This window comes from Oryzias latipes, chromosome 16 (assembly GCF_053564925.1).
Source record: "Oryzias latipes strain Hd-rR chromosome 16, Olatipes_Hd-rR_3.1".
Classification (NCBI taxonomy): domain Eukaryota; kingdom Metazoa; phylum Chordata; class Actinopteri; order Beloniformes; family Adrianichthyidae; genus Oryzias; species Oryzias latipes.
In genome coordinates, this window is record NC_136252.1 from 8,635,104 (window position 1) to 8,652,492 (window position 17,389).

Sequence of the window (17,389 nt, forward strand, 5' to 3'; positions counted from 1 at the left end):
ACCCCCTCCAGGCCACCGACCCCCCCAGCACCGCATGCCTGGCCACCACCTGGTATAACAGGGTCCCAACACACCAGGCCAGGCGAGTGAAGACCGGCCGCCCCTCCCCAATCCCACCTGTGTATTGTGGTGTGGGCTGCCGGTAATGTATGTGTGTTTGTAAGCGTGTGTGTGTGTATATGTCTGTGTTTGAGTGTATATTTGTGTATCTACATATGAATGTGGGTGTGGTAAGCAAAAACTGTCGCAAAACACTGTGCTGACTCTGTGAAGCGAAAAAACGCAGTTTTTTTTTTTTATTGAATAACGAAACAAATATTTACTTGTCAAAAATCAAAAGTAAGGTGATGTTATTGGCACGTATTTATATCTGATGGAAATCCATTGTGATTTCACAAGGAGGGGGCAGTTGTGCTCAAGTCCAAATATTCTGTTTAACCTGTTTTAATCTCTTACCTTTTCTACAATGCATTACTTTAAAAGTTTGGAGTAAAAACAGTGAAAAAGAGAGAATCAAGCTCTTAAAGGTTTTGTGGGTGGCTCTAAAAAGAGCCGTTTTGGGTCAGTCCTTGGAGGACAGAAAACACGATTCTGGAGGTGTCATGGGTCTGCTCCCTCTGCAAGAAAGTGGATCATGAAGGAGTCTCTCAGCTGGAAGGCCTCTCTGTTGACATTTACCTGTTTTATCCTGTGCAGCGGTTCGTCTACAGTTACCACAGCCGGATCACTGCAGGTTCCTGTGGTGCTGAGGACCTGATGAAGCCTGGCCCAACATCTATCACCAACAACAAACCAAAGCCACAAGAGGAACTACAGAAGACGTTCCTTTGCGTTGGGGGGCCTTTGGGACAACATGCTTGCTGTCCACTGACCCAGAGCAATTCAAAGCCACCAGACATAAACTAACAAGTCTGGCTCCAGGATGGGGCACTGGCAACTCTCATTGGGGGGAGTAAATAAATCTAGAAAGTAAAAGGATTTTGTCTGAATCGCTCTTAGTCTGGCCCGTCTCCCAGGACCAGTTTGAGGTGGTACACCAACCAGCTAGCGGCTCCTGGGATCATTCGGGCACGCAAACCCCTCCACCACGATAAGGTGGCGATTCAGGGAGGGGATATTTATCAGTCACTAGCCAATTGCTAACAATTACTGTGGGGAAACTGTTTTTGATTTGGTTAATTTTCTATACATTTTGGTGACTGATGTTTTTGTTTTTTTCATTTTTATCATAATGTATTATTATTAATACTTTATTATAAACTCAATTTAATATATTTTAAATCTTTAATTATTAATATTATTATTAGCAGTAGTAGTCACTGACTGCAAGGACCGTATTGTTTTCACAGTTGGAAAAATGTCTGCACCTTTAGCAAACCTTTTTTTCAGACAGTTAATGATGCTGATAGAAATGCTAACACTTTTAGCCACATGCAGTCACATACAGGTCAGACAGCCTTACATAAAGAGAAGGGCGTAGATGCGAACAGTGAGGGTGGGTGGTGCGTAGAGGTGAGGACGAGGGAAGGTAGTGCTCTTAGCCTCTAATTTACTTTGAAAAAAGTCTTTTTTAGAATCTAGGGAAAGCCGGAGCACCCGGAGAGAACCCACTAATGCACAAAGGAACACAAGAACAATTTCTGTGTCTTGGTTTGGGTTTTTTGCCTTGGTTTTTGCTTCCATTTGGTTTCTGTCATGATTTAAGTTCTGCTTCCTGTTTTATTTGGAAGGTTTCCTGTTTGTCGTGGTTTTAAGTATTACTTCCCTGGTCACAATCTCCCCTGATCGTTTTCAGTCATAAATGTGGTTCCCAAATTGAGAATAACTCCTTTATTCTAATCCAAAAATTCCTCTGGCTGAGTGCCTCTTGTGATAAACATATTTTGTTTGTTTATGTTTTCTGTGAAAATGAGGTTGAAACTCTAGAACATTTGTTTTTTGATTGTATACATGGTTAACTGTTCTTGTCCTCTTTTCTTAAGTGGTTGACAGGTAAAAATACAACATTAAACAATTTATTTTATATAATAAATACATTGATTTGCATTTCAAAAACATTTTGTTCACAAATACAAATTCATGACTGTGAAGCCTCACATAATTAGCTTTTTACATTACTCTAAATTACTTTTAAAAATTCAACAACAAATTAAAAATAAAAATGCAAAAAAAAGTCCAATTTTGATAGAGTTGTTTAATCTCTTAGATTCATTTTTTGATAATCTTCACTCACGATATGAGGCATAAAGTTTCAGACATAAAAAAATATAAAATAATAATAAGAAAAAAAGATTAAATCTAAATCCCATCCCCACACTATATCCACACACTACTAGTGTGGATTCCTAAAGGGGGTTCCTGTATGTTTAAATCTTCTTTTTGCATGTCCTACTCACAATATAATGCATTACATTTTCTAACATAAATAAAAACTAAAAACTAAATAAAATGCAGAGACAATATAAATCCCAACTCTACACTATATCCACACACTACAAGTGTGGATTCCTAAAAGGGGGGTTCCTCTATGCCTAAATCTTCTTTTACTCATTTTCCTGGTAGGAATAGCCACTGCCTCTGTAACGATTTTGTGGGTAGGAATAGCCTCTGTTGCCATTTTTCGAGTAGGAGAGGTGGCAAGGGCAGCAACACTCCCCATAAGCCAAGCCGCAGTAGCCATTTTGGCTTTCCATCATGCATTGGCCTGGCCTGTGTCTTGGCGTTGTTTCAGTTCTGTTACCTGCCTGCATCTCTTGCCTGGCAACAGCTTTCTTCACTTCAACTAAGTGTCCATTCACTGTGTGGTACTTTTCAACCAAGGCCAAGTCTGCCGTTTTGTGATGCGTGAAGTGCACAAAGCCGAATCCTCTTTTTTTTCCAGTCTCCTTCTCTAAGAGGATTTCAGACTTTTCGACTTGACCGTACCGAGAAAAGTAGTCGGTGAGGTGATACTCTTCAATGTTGTTTTTCAAGCCACCAACAAAGATTTTCTCTCCCTTGGCAGGAGCTGCAGACCCATTGGCCTTTCTTTTAGGAACAGCTACTTTAACTTTGACACTGTTCCTTTGGACTGTGTGCGGCGCTGCTGCCATGGCTGTGTTGGTCTCCTCCGGTGTATAGTAGGTCCCAAAGCCGAAGCCGCCGTATCCAGTTTGGTTTTCCATCATTCCCGGGCCTGGCCTGTGTCTTGTTGTTGTTTCCGTTCGGTTACCTGCCTGCATCTCTTGCTTGGCAACAGCTTTCTTCACTTCAACTAAGTGTCCATTCACTGTGTGGTACTTTACAACCAAGGCCAAGTCTGCCGAATTGTGATGCGTGAAGTGCACAAAGCCGAATCCTCTTTTTTTCCCTGTCTCCTTCTCTAAGAGGATTTCAGACTTTTCGACTTGACCATACCAAGAGAAGTAGTCGGTGAGGTGAGACTCTTTAATGTCATTTCTTAAGCCACCAACAAAGATTTTCTCCCCCTTGGCAAAAGCTTCAGACTTATTGTCCTTTGCTTTTGGAATAGCTCGTTTAACTTCAACACTGTTCCCTTCCACTGTGTGCGGGGCTGCTGCCATGGCTGCGTTGGCCTCCTCTGGTGTAGAGTAGGTCACAAAGCCAAAACAGCGAGATCGTTGTGCATTCTTGTTTTGAAGGACAACGAAGTCAGTGAGGGTGCCGAACTGCTCAAAATGCTTGCGCAGCCCATCGTCGTTCGTGTTCACACAGAGTCCACCGATGAAAAGCTTGCACACTTTGTTGGTCATTTTTGATGAGATTTTTTTTCTTATCTAATCTTTAAGGAAGCAAACTTGGAAATCTTGAAATGGCAGATGGAGAAGAAGGCAGGTGTATTTATTAGTTTTTCAGATACGACAATGTGACTTCATATGATGAGACGTGACATCATCTGATGACATGTGATGTCATCAGATGATGTCACATGTCATCACATGTCATCACATGACGCGATGTCATCAGAGTTTGACGCATTTTCTGCTTAAAAAAAACAGGGGGGTTAATTACATAAAAATATGCCATGAATTACAGATTTTAATAGTTTTGAGAGCATTTATGTTGGTGGAATATTACATTAGATTTATGTAAAAAAAAAAAAAATCTTTAATGGATTGTGGAAAATATGATGTTTTATTTTTACATTTAAATTTATGTTTGTAAAATGTTGCCAGAAGAATTAATACATTACTTAAAATCATTTTTTTTTTTGAGATTCTGAAAAAACAAAGCAACACATTTTTCATCTCAGGGAGAGATCTCTGAGGATAGGAATTATGTAAAAACTACTGAATCCTTCCAAATTTCTGTGTGGACAAACAGACAAAGTAGACAAGCCGATTCTTCCCACAACGGGCTCAGTTGGATCAGACATTTTGATTTGAGTGGAGTGGGTGACAAATTATCAGTGTTCTTCAACAACATTCAGGTTCCTGAGGGTAAAGCAATATGCAGCATTGAGAAATCTTGAAGACCTGTCAAAACAATTTAGACCTCACAAATGATCCAAAAGATTTAACCTACTTTTTCTGTCTCAACATAGGAACACACTTTTAAATGGATTTTTTTTTCTATGCAGTACAGACCAAAAGTTTGGACACAACATCTCATTCAAAATGTTTCCTTTATTTCCATGACCATGAAAATTGTAGAGTCCAACTGAAAGCATTAAAACTATGAATTAACACATGTGGAATTGTATGCATAACAAAAAAGTGTGAAACAACTGAAAATATGTCATATTGTAGTTTCTTCAAAGTAGCCACCTTTCGCTTTGATTACAGCTTTGCACACTCTTGGCATTCTCTTAATGAACATCAAGAGGTAGTCACCTGAAATCTCCAATTTGGACTCATTAGACCAAAGCACAGATTTCCACCTGTCTCATCTCCATTCCTTGTGTTCTTTAGCCCAAACAAGTCTCTTCTGCCTGTTGCCTTTCTTTAGCAGCGGTTTCCTAGCATATATTCTTTTTTTGTCTTAAACTTGTTCTGTCCAATTCAATTCAATTCAATTCAATTCAATTTTATTTGTATAGCCCAAAATCACAACAACAGTCGTCTCGATGGGCTTCGAAGTAAAACATGAAATCAAAAGGATCACGAATACAAAGAGTTCAATAGAAAAATACTAAAATGAACTAACAAACTGACTAAGCTATACTGGCATCCCTGCCCTTAGACCCCCCTTCCGTCCAGCAACTGAGCAAACAGATGAGCACTGAAGGCCTTTTGTGTTGGACAGGTTTTGCTATTACAAAAAGGAGTTATGAATCTTCGGATAGCCAGGATGTAAATTTATATAAACCCCTTTTTGGCTAGCCCAGCGTCAGGACCCCCAGGCCACAGGACAGGCGCACTCTACTGTACGTCTCTGGCGGACACAGAGACCCAGGCCAAGGGTAAGGCCATGCAGGGCCCAGAGGGCCAAGGAGCAGCCCACCACCCAGCCGGTGCCTCGTCAACGCAGCCCAGCCCCGGCGCCCGACCCAAGCAGCCCAAAGATCACGACACAATTACAGCTCCACCCCTACCTCCCCCCACATTGCACTACCCTCTGCAGCCCCCCATCACCCAACACGTTCCTCAACCCCTCCTCCCTTACACACCCGGTGCCCTTCCCACTCTGCAAAAGGGAGGGTGAGCCCCAGAGGGTGCTGGGGAAGTAGCCCCCAGGCTTGTCCCCACCCATGCACCTTCAGACACAGGTATTCTTCTAGTCCCCCCCCCCCCCCCCCGTCCCCCGTCCCTTGTCGCTACACAGTAACCCCCTCCAGGCCACCGACCCCCCCAGCACCGCATGCCTGGCCACCACCTGGTATAACAGGGTCCCAACACACCAGGCCAGGCGAGTGAAGACCGGCCGCCCCTCCCCAATCCCACCTGTGTATTGTGGTGTGGGCTGCCGGTAATGTATGTGTGTTTGTAAGCGTGTGTGTGTGTATATGTCTGTGTTTGAGTGTATATTTGTGTATCTACATATGAATGTGGGTGTGGTAAGCAAAAACTGTCGCAAAACACTGTGCTGACTCTGTGAAGCGAAAAAACGCAGTTTTTTTTTTTTATTGAATAACGAAACAAATATTTACTTGTCAAAAATCAAAAGTAAGGTGATGTTATTGGCACGTATTTATATCTGATGGAAATCCATTGTGATTTCACAAGGAGGGGGCAGTTGTGCTCAAGTCCAAATATTCTGTTTAACCTGTTTTAATCTCTTACCTTTTCTACAATGCATTACTTTAAAAGTTTGGAGTAAAAACAGTGAAAAAGAGAGAATCAAGCTCTTAAAGGTTTTGTGGGTGGCTCTAAAAAGAGCCGTTTTGGGTCAGTCCTTGGAGGACAGAAAACACGATTCTGGAGGTGTCATGGGTCTGCTCCCTCTGCAAGAAAGTGGATCATGAAGGAGTCTCTCAGCTGGAAGGCCTCTCTGTTGACATTTACCTGTTTTATCCTGTGCAGCGGTTCGTCTACAGTTACCACAGCCGGATCACTGCAGGTTCCTGTGGTGCTGAGGACCTGATGAAGCCTGGCCCAACATCTATCACCAACAACAAACCAAAGCCACAAGAGGAACTACAGAAGACGTTCCTTTGCGTTGGGGGGCCTTTGGGACAACATGCTTGCTGTCCACTGACCCAGAGCAATTCAAAGCCACCAGACATAAACTAACAAGTCTGGCTCCAGGATGGGGCACTGGCAACTCTCATTGGGGGGAGTAAATAAATCTAGAAAGTAAAAGGATTTTGTCTGAATCGCTCTTAGTCTGGCCCGTCTCCCAGGACCAGTTTGAGGTGGTACACCAACCAGCTAGCGGCTCCTGGGATCATTCGGGCACGCAAACCCCTCCACCACGATAAGGTGGCGATTCAGGGAGGGGATATTTATCAGTCACTAGCCAATTGCTAACAATTACTGTGGGGAAACTGTTTTTGATTTGGTTAATTTTCTATACATTTTGGTGACTGATGTTTTTGTTTTTTTCATTTTTATCATAATGTATTATTATTAATACTTTATTATAAACTCAATTTAATATATTTTAAATCTTTAATTATTAATATTATTATTAGCAGTAGTAGTCACTGACTGCAAGGACCGTATTGTTTTCACAGTTGGAAAAATGTCTGCACCTTTAGCAAACCTTTTTTTCAGACAGTTAATGATGCTGATAGAAATGCTAACACTTTTAGCCACATGCAGTCACATACAGGTCAGACAGCCTTACATAAAGAGAAGGGCGTAGATGCGAACAGTGAGGGTGGGTGGTGCGTAGAGGTGAGGACGAGGGAAGGTAGTGCTCTTAGCCTCTAATTTACTTTGAAAAAAGTCTTTTTTAGAATCTAGGGAAAGCCGGAGCACCCGGAGAGAACCCACTAATGCACAAAGGAACACAAGAACAATTTCTGTGTCTTGGTTTGGGTTTTTTGCCTTGGTTTTTGCTTCCATTTGGTTTCTGTCATGATTTAAGTTCTGCTTCCTGTTTTATTTGGAAGGTTTCCTGTTTGTCGTGGTTTTAAGTATTACTTCCCTGGTCACAATCTCCCCTGATCGTTTTCAGTCATAAATGTGGTTCCCAAATTGAGAATAACTCCTTTATTCTAATCCAAAAATTCCTCTGGCTGAGTGCCTCTTGTGATAAACATATTTTGTTTGTTTATGTTTTCTGTGAAAATGAGGTTGAAACTCTAGAACATTTGTTTTTTGATTGTATACATGGTTAACTGTTCTTGTCCTCTTTTCTTACGTGGTTGACAGGTAAAAATACAACATTAAACAATTTATTTTATATAATAAATACATTGATTTGCATTTCAAAAACATTTTGTTCACAAATACAAATTTATGACTGTGAAGCCTCACATAATTAGCTTTTTACATTACTCTAAATTACTTTTAAAAATTCAACAACAAATTAAAAATAAAAATGCAAAAAAAAGTCCAATTTTGATAGAGTTGTTTAATCTCTTAGATTCATTTTTTGATAATCTTCACTCACGATATGAGGCATAAAGTTTCAGACATAAAAAAATATATAATAATAATAAGAAAAAAAGATTAAATCTAAATCCCATCCCCACACTATATCCACACACTACTAGTGTGGATTCCTAAAGGGGGTTCCTGTATGTTTAAATCTTCTTTTTGCATGTCCTACTCACAATATAATGCATTACATTTTCTTACATAAATAAAAACTAAAAACTAAATAAAATGCAGAGACAATATAAATCCCAACTCTACACTATATCCACACACTACAAGTGTGGATTCCTAAAAGGGGGGTTCCTCTATGCCTAAATCTTCTTTTACTCATTTTCCTGGTAGGAATAGCCACTGCCTCTGTAACGATTTTGTGGGTAGGAATAGCCTCTGTTGCCATTTTTCGAGTAGGAGAGGTGGCAAGGGCAGCAACACTCCCCATAAGCCAAGCCGCAGTAGCCATTTTGGCTTTCCATCATGCATTGGCCTGGCCTGTGTCTTGGCGTTGTTTCAGTTCTGTTACCTGCCTGCATCTCTTGCCTGGCAACAGCTTTCTTCACTTCAACTAAGTGTCCATTCACTGTGTGGTACTTTTCAACCAAGGCCAAGTCTGCCGTTTTGTGATGCGTGAAGTGCACAAAGCCGAATCCTCTTTTTTTTCCAGTCTCCTTATTTAAGAGGATTTCAGACTTTTCGACTTGACCGTACCGAGAAAAGTAGTCGGTGAGGTGATACTCTTCAATGTTGTTTTTCAAGCCACCAACAAAGATTTTCTCTCCCTTGGCAGGAGCTGCAGACCCATTGGCCTTTCTTTTAGGAACAGCTACTTTAACTTTGACACTGTTCCTTTGGACTGTGTGCGGCGCTGCTGCCATGGCTGTGTTGGTCTCCTCCGGTGTATAGTAGGTCCCAAAGCCGAAGCCGCCGTATCCAGTTTGGTTTTCCATCATTCCCGGGCCTGGCCTGTGTCTTGTTGTTGTTTCCGTTCGGTTACCTGCCTGCATCTCTTGCTTGGCAACAGCTTTCTTCACTTCAACTAAGTGTCCATTCACTGTGTGGTACTTTACAACCAAGGCCAAGTCTGCCGAATTGTGATGCGTGAAGTGCACAAAGCCGAATCCTCTTTTTTTCCCTGTCTCCTTCTCTAAGAGGATTTCAGACTTTTCGACTTGACCATACCAAGAGAAGTAGTCGGTGAGGTGAGACTCTTTAATGTCATTTCTTAAGCCACCAACAAAGATTTTCTCCCCCTTGGCAAAAGCTTCAGACTTATTGTCCTTTGCTTTTGGAATAGCTCGTTTAACTTCAACACTGTTCCCTTCCACTGTGTGCGGGGCTGCTGCCATGGCTGCGTTGGCCTCCTCTGGTGTAGAGTAGGTCACAAAGCCAAAACAGCGAGATCGTTGTGCATTCTTGTTTTGAAGGACAACGAAGTCAGTGAGGGTGCCGAACTGCTCAAAATGCTTGCGCAGCCCATCGTCGTTCGTGTTCACACAGAGTCCACCGATGAAAAGCTTGCACACTTTGTTGGTCATTTTTGATGAGATTTTTTTTCTTATCTAATCTTTAAGGAAGCCAACTTGGAAATCTTGAAATGGCAGATGGAGAAGAAGGCAGGTGTATTTATTAGTTTTTTAGATACGACAATGTGACTTCATATGATGAGACGTGACATCATCTGATGACATGTGATGTCATCAGATGATGTCACATGTCATCACATGTCATCACATGACGCGATGTCATCAGAGTTTGACGCATTTTCTGCTTAAAAAAAACAGGGGGGTTAATTACATAAAAATATGCCATGAATTACAGATTTTAATAGTTTTGAGAGCATTTATGTTGGTGGAATATTACATTAGATTTATGTAAAAAAAAAAATCTTTAATGGATTGTGGAAAATATGATGTTTTATTTTTACATTTAAATTTATGTTTGTAAAATGTTGCCAGAAGAATTAATACATTACTTAAAATCATTTTTTTTTTTGAGATTCTGAAAAAACAAAGCAACACATTTTTCATCTCAGGGAGAGATCTCTGAGGATAGGAATTATGTAAAAACTACTGAATCCTTCCAAATTTCTGTGTGGACAAACAGACAAAGTAGACAAGCCGATTCTTCCCACAACGGGCTCAGTTGGATCAGACATTTTGATTTGAGTGGAGTGGGTGACAAATTATCAGTGTTCTTCAACAACATTCACGTTCCTGAGGGTAAAGCAATATGCAGCATTGAGAAATCTTGAAGACCTGTCAAAACAATTTAGACCTCACAAATGATCCAAAAGATTTAACCTACTTTTTCTGTCTCAACATAGGAACACACTTTTAAATGGATTTTTTTTTCTATGCAGTACAGACCAAAAGTTTGGACACAACATCTCATTCAAAATGTTTCCTTTATTTCCATGACCATGAAAATTGTAGAGTCCAACTGAAAGCATTAAAACTATGAATTAACACATGTGGAATTGTATGCATAACAAAAAAGTGTGAAACAACTGAAAATATGTCATATTGTAGTTTCTTCAAAGTAGCCACCTTTCGCTTTGATTACTGCTTTGCACACTCTTGGCATTCTCTTAATGAACATCAAGAGGTAGTCACCTGAAATCTCCAATTTGGACTCATTAGACCAAAGCACAGATTTCCACCAGTCTCATCTCCATTCCTTGTGTTCTTTAGCCCAAACAAGTCTCTTCTGCCTGTTGCCTTTCTTTAGCAGCGGTTTCCTAGCATATATTCTTTTTTTGTCTTAAACTTGTTCTGTCCAATTCAATTCAATTCAATTCAATTCAATTTTATTTGTATAGCCCAAAATCACAACAACAGTCGTCTCGATGGGCTTCAAAGTAAAACATGAAATCAAAAGGATCACGAATACAAAGAGTTCAATAGAAAAATACTAAAATGAACTAACAAACTGACTAAGCTATACTGGCATCCCTGCCCTTAGACCCCCCTTCCGTCCAGCAACTGAGCAAACAGATGAGCACTGAAGGCCTTTTGTGTTGGACAGGTTTTGCTATTACAAAAAGGAGTTATGAATCTTCGGATAGCCAGGATGTAAATTTATATAAACCCCTTTTTGGCTAGCCCAGCGTCAGGACCCCCAGGCCACAGGACAGGCGCACTCTACTGTACGTCTCTGGCGGACACAGAGACCCAGGCCAAGGGTAAGGCCATGCAGGGCCCAGAGGGCCAAGGAGCAGCCCACCACCCAGCCGGTGCCTCGTCAACGCAGCCCAGCCCCGGCGCCCGACCCAAGCAGCCCAAAGATCACGACACAATTACAGCTCCACCCCTACCTCCCCCCACATTGCACTACCCTCTGCAGCCCCCCATCACCCAACACGTTCCTCAACCCCTCCTCCCTTACACACCCGGTGCCCTTCCCACTCTGCAAAAGGGAGGGTGAGCCCCAGAGGGTGCTGGGGAAGTAGCCCCCAGGCTTGTCCCCACCCATGCACCTTCAGACACAGGTATTCTTCTAGTCCCCCCCCCCCCCCCCCCCCGTCCCCCGTCCCTTGTCGCTACACAGTAACCCCCTCCAGGCCACCGACCCCCCCAGCACCGCATGCCTGGCCACCACCTGGTATAACAGGGTCCCAACACACCAGGCCAGGCGAGTGAAGACCGGCCGCCCCTCCCCAATCCCACCTGTGTATTGTGGTGTGGGCTGCCGGTAATGTATGTGTGTTTGTAAGCGTGTGTGTGTGTATATGTCTGTGTTTGAGTGTATATTTGTGTATCTACATATGAATGTGGGTGTGGTAAGCAAAAACTGTCGCAAAACACTGTGCTGACTCTGTGAAACGAAAAAACGCAGTTTTTTTTTTATTGAATAACGAAACAAATATTTACTTGTCAAAAATCAAAAGTAAGGTGATGTTATTGGCACGTATTTATATCTGATGGAAATCCATTGTGATTTCACAAGGAGGGGGCAGTTGTGCTCAAGTCCAAATATTCTGTTTAACCTGTTTTAATCTCTTACCTTTTCTACAATGCATTACTTTAAAAGTTTGGAGTAAAAACAGTGAAAAAGAGAGAATCAAGCTCTTAAAGGTTTTGTGGGTGGCTCTAAAAAGAGCCGTTTTGGGTCAGTCCTTGGAGGACAGAAAACACGATTCTGGAGGTGTCATGGGTCTGCTCCCTCTGCAAGAAAGTGGATCATGAAGGAGTCTCTCAGCTGGAAGGCCTCTCTGTTGACATTTACCTGTTTTATCCTGTGCAGCGGTTCGTCTACAGTTACCACAGCCGGATCACTGCAGGTTCCTGTGGTGCTGAGGACCTGATGAAGCCTGGCCCAACATCTATCACCAACAACAAACCAAAGCCACAAGAGGAACTACAGAAGACGTTCCTTTGCGTTGGGGGGCCTTTGGGACAACATGCTTGCTGTCCACTGACCCAGAGCAATTCAAAGCCACCAGACATAAACTAACAAGTCTGGCTCCAGGATGGGGCACTGGCAACTCTCATTGGGGGGAGTAAATAAATCTAGAAAGGAAAAGGATTTTGTCTGAATCGCTCTTAGTCTGGCCCGTCTCCCAGGACCAGTTTGAGGTGGTACACCAACCAGCTAGCGGCTCCTGGGATCATTCGGGCACGCAAACCCCTCCACCACGATAAGGTGGCGATTCAGGGAGGGGATATTTATCAGTCACTAGCCAATTGCTAACAATTACTGTGGGGAAACTGTTTTTGATTTGGTTAATTTTCTATACATTTTGGTGACTGATGTTTTTGTTTTTTTCATTTTTATCATAATGTATTATTATTAATACTTTATTATAAACTCAATTTAATATATTTTAAATCTTTAATTATTAATATTATTATTAGCAGTAGTAGTCACTGACTGCAAGGACCGTATTGTTTTCACAGTTGGAAAAATGTCTGCACCTTTAGCAAACCTTTTTTTCAGACAGTTAATGATGCTGATTGAAATGCTAACACTTTTAGCCACATGCAGTCACATACAGGTCAGACAGCCTTACATAAAGAGAAGGGCGTAGATGCGAACAGTGAGGGTGGGTGGTGCGTAGAGGTGAGGACGAGGGAAAGTAGTGCTCTTAGCCTCTAATTTACTTTGAAAAAAGTCTTTTTTAGAATCTAGGGAAAGCCGGAGCACCCGGAGAGAACCCACTAATGCACAAAGGAACACAAGAACAATTTCTGTGTCTTGGTTTGGGTTTTTTGCCTTGGTTTTTGCTTCCATTTGGTTTCTGTCACGATTTAAGTTCTGCTTCCTGTTTTATTTGGAAGGTTTCCTGTTTGTCGTGGTTTTAAGTATTACTTCCCTGGTCACAATCTCCCCTGATCGTTTTCAGTCATAAATGTGGTTCCCAAATTGAGAATAACTCCTTTATTCTAATCCAAAAATTCCTCTGGCTGAGTGCCTCTTGTGATAAACATATTTTGTTTGTTTATGTTTTCTGTGAAAATGAGGTTGAAACTCTAGAACATTTGTTTTTTGATTGTATACATGGTTAACTGTTCTTGTCCTCTTTTCTTAAGTGGTTGACAGGTAAAAATACAACATTAAACAATTTATTTTATATAATAAATACATTGATTTGCATTTCAAAAACATTTTGTTCACAAATACAAATTCATGACTGTGAAGCCTCACATAATTAGCTTTTTACATTACTCTAAATTACTTTTAAAAATTCAACAACAAATTAAAAATAAAAATGCAAAAAAAAGTCCAATTTTGATAGAGTTGTTTAATCTCTTAGATTCATTTTTTGATAATCTTCACTCACGATATGAGGCATAAAGTTTCAGACATAAAAAAATATAAAATAATAATAAGAAAAAAAGATTAAATCTAAATCCCATCCCCACACTATATCCACACACTACTAGTGTGGATTCCTAAAGGGGGTTCCTGTATGTTTAAATCTTCTTTTTGCATGTCCTACTCACAATATAATGCATTACATTTTCTAACATAAATAAAAACTAAAAACTAAATAAAATGCAGAGACAATATAAATCCCAACTCTACACTATATCCACACACTACAAGTGTGGATTCCTAAAAGGGGGGTTCCTCTATGCCTAAATCTTCTTTTACTCATTTTCCTGGTAGGAATAGCCACTGCCTCTGTAACGATTTTGTGGGTAGGAATAGCCTCTGTTGCCATTTTTCGAGTAGGAGAGGTGGCAAGGGCAGCAACACTCCCCATAAGCCAAGCCGCAGTAGCCATTTTGGCTTTCCATCATGCATTGGCCTGGCCTGTGTCTTGGCGTTGTTTCAGTTCTGTTACCTGCCTGCATCTCTTGCCTGGCAACAGCTTTCTTCACTTCAACTAAGTGTCCATTCACTGTGTGGTACTTTTCAACCAAGGCCAAGTCTGCCGTTTTGTGATGCGTGAAGTGCACAAAGCCGAATCCTCTTTTTTTTCCAGTCTCCTTCTCTAAGAGGATTTCAGACTTTTCGACTTGACCGTACCGAGAAAAGTAGTCGGTGAGGTGATACTCTTCAATGTTGTTTTTCAAGCCACCAACAAAGATTTTCTCTCCCTTGGCAGGAGCTGCAGACCCATTGGCCTTTCTTTTAGGAACAGCTACTTTAACTTTGACACTGTTCCTTTGGACTGTGTGCGGCGCTGCTGCCATGGCTGTGTTGGTCTCCTCCGGTGTATAGTAGGTCCCAAAGCCGAAGCCGCCGTATCCAGTTTGGTTTTCCATCATTCCCGGGCCTGGCCTGTGTCTTGTTGTTGTTTCCGTTCGGTTACCTGCCTGCATCTCTTGCTTGGCAACAGCTTTCTTCACTTCAACTAAGTGTCCATTCACTGTGTGGTACTTTACAACCAAGGCCAAGTCTGCCGAATTGTGATGCGTGAAGTGCACAAAGCCGAATCCTCTTTTTTTCCCTGTCTCCTTCTCTAAGAGGATTTCAGACTTTTCGACTTGACCATACCAAGAGAAGTAGTCGGTGAGGTGAGACTCTTTAATGTCATTTCTTAAGCCACCAACAAAGATTTTCTCCCCCTTGGCAAAAGCTTCAGACTTATTGTCCTTTGCTTTTGGAATAGCTCGTTTAACTTCAACACTGTTCCCTTCCACTGTGTGCGGGGCTGCTGCCATGGCTGCGTTGGCCTCCTCTGGTGTAGAGTAGGTCACAAAGCCAAAACAGCGAGATCGTTGTGCATTCTTGTTTTGAAGGACAACGAAGTCAGTGAGGGTGCCGAACTGCTCAAAATGCTTGCGCAGCCCATCGTCGTTCGTGTTCACACAGAGTCCACCGATGAAAAGCTTGCACACTTTGTTGGTCATTTTTGATGAGATTTTTTTTCTTATCTAATCTTTAAGGAAGCAAACTTGGAAATCTTGAAATGGCAGATGGAGAAGAAGGCAGGTGTATTTATTAGTTTTTCAGATACGACAATGTGACTTCATATGATGAGACGTGACATCATCTGATGACATGTGATGTCATCAGATGATGTCACATGTCATCACATGTCATCACATGACGCGATGTCATCAGAGTTTGACGCATTTTCTGCTTAAAAAAAACAGGGGGGTTAATTACATAAAAATATGCCATGAATTACAGATTTTAATAGTTTTGAGAGCATTTATGTTGGTGGAATATTACATTAGATTTATGTAAAAAAAAAAAAAATCTTTAATGGATTGTGGAAAATATGATGTTTTATTTTTACATTTAAATTTATGTTTGTAAAATGTTGCCAGAAGAATTAATACATTACTTAAAATCATTTTTTTTTTGAGATTCTGAAAAAACAAAGCAACACATTTTTCATCTCAGGGAGAGATCTCTGAGGATAGGAATTATGTAAAAACTACTGAATCCTTCCAAATTTCTGTGTGGACAAACAGACAAAGTAGACAAGCCGATTCTTCCCACAACGGGCTCAGTTGGATCAGACATTTTGATTTGAGTGGAGTGGGTGACAAATTATCAGTGTTCTTCAACAACATTCAGGTTCCTGAGGGTAAAGCAATATGCAGCATTGAGAAATCTTGAAGACCTGTCAAAACAATTTAGACCTCACAAATGATCCAAAAGATTTAACCTACTTTTTCTGTCTCAACATAGGAACACACTTTTAAATGGATTTTTTTTTCTATGCAGTACAGACCAAAAGTTTGGACACAACATCTCATTCAAAATGTTTCCTTTATTTCCATGACCATGAAAATTGTAGAGTCCAACTGAAAGCATTAAAACTATGAATTAACACATGTGGAATTGTATGCATAACAAAAAAGTGTGAAACAACTGAAAATATGTCATATTGTAGTTTCTTCAAAGTAGCCACCTTTCGCTTTGATTACTGCTTTGCACACTCTTGGCATTCTCTTAATGAACATCAAGAGGTAGTCACCTGAAATCTCCAATTTGGACTCATTAGACCAAAGCACAGATTTCCACCAGTCTCATCTCCATTCCTTGTGTTCTTTAGCCCAAACAAGTCTCTTCTGCCTGTTGCCTTTCTTTAGCAGCGGTTTCCTAGCATATATTCTTTTTTTGTCTTAAACTTGTTCTGTCCAATTCAATTCAATTCAATTCAATTCAATTTTATTTGTATAGCCCAAAATCACAACAACAGTCGTCTCGATGGGCTTCAAAGTAAAACATGAAATCAAAAGGATCACGAATACAAAGAGTTCAATAGAAAAATACTAAAATGAACTAACAAACTGACTAAGCTATACTGGCATCCCTGCCCTTAGACCCCCCTTCCGTCCAGCAACTGAGCAAACAGATGAGCACTGAAGGCCTTTTGTGTTGGACAGGTTTTGCTATTACAAAAAGGAGTTATGAATCTTCGGATAGCCAGGATGTAAATTTATATAAACCCCTTTTTGGCTAGCCCAGCGTCAGGACCCCCAGGCCACAGGACAGGCGCACTCTACTGTACGTCTCTGGCGGACACAGAGACCCAGGCCAAGGGTAAGGCCATGCAGGGCCCAGAGGGCCAAGGAGCAGCCCACCACCCAGCCGGTGCCTCGTCAACGCAGCCCAGCCCCGGCGCCCGACCCAAGCAGCCCAAAGATCACGACACAATTACAGCTCCACCCCTACCTCCCCCCACATTGCACTACCCTCTGCAGCCCCCCATCACCCAACACGTTCCTCAACCCCTCCTCCCTTACACACCCGGTGCCCTTCCCACTCTGCAAAAGGGAGGGTGAGCCCCAGAGGGTGCTGGGGAAGTAGCCCCCAGGCTTGTCCCCACCCATGCACCTTCAGACACAGGTATTCTTCTAGTCCCCCCCCCCCCCCCCCCCCCGTCCCCCGTCCCTTGTCGCTACACAGTAACCCCCTCCAGGCCACCGACCCCCCCAGCACCGCATGCCTGGCCACCACCTGGTATAACAGGGTCCCAACACACCAGGCCAGGCGAGTGAAGA

At 41.8% G+C, this 17,389-nt stretch overlaps 2 protein-coding genes across 2 annotated transcripts; both read right to left on the reverse strand.

The window, feature by feature from the left end:
- Positions 1 to 399: 399 nt before the first annotated feature.
- On the reverse strand, positions 400 to 5,521 carry LOC111949003 (uncharacterized). The gene has a single exon (XM_023964654.2). The coding sequence runs from the start codon at positions 3,750 to 3,752 to the stop codon at positions 2,544 to 2,546; it is 1,209 nt and encodes a 402-aa protein (XP_023820422.1). The 5' UTR covers positions 3,753 to 5,521; the 3' UTR covers positions 400 to 2,543.
- Positions 5,522 to 7,852: 2,331 nt separating this feature from the next.
- Positions 7,853 to 17,246, reverse strand: LOC144984499 (uncharacterized). The gene is made up of 2 exons (XM_078933138.1): positions 14,075 to 17,246; positions 7,853 to 9,541 (listed from the first exon to the last, which is right to left on the reverse strand). Exons 1-2 carry the CDS (start codon positions 15,278 to 15,280, stop codon positions 8,309 to 8,311), a joined length of 2,439 nt encoding a protein of 812 aa, XP_078789264.1. The 5' UTR covers positions 15,281 to 17,246; the 3' UTR covers positions 7,853 to 8,308.
- Between the last annotated feature and the right edge of the window lie 143 nt (positions 17,247 to 17,389).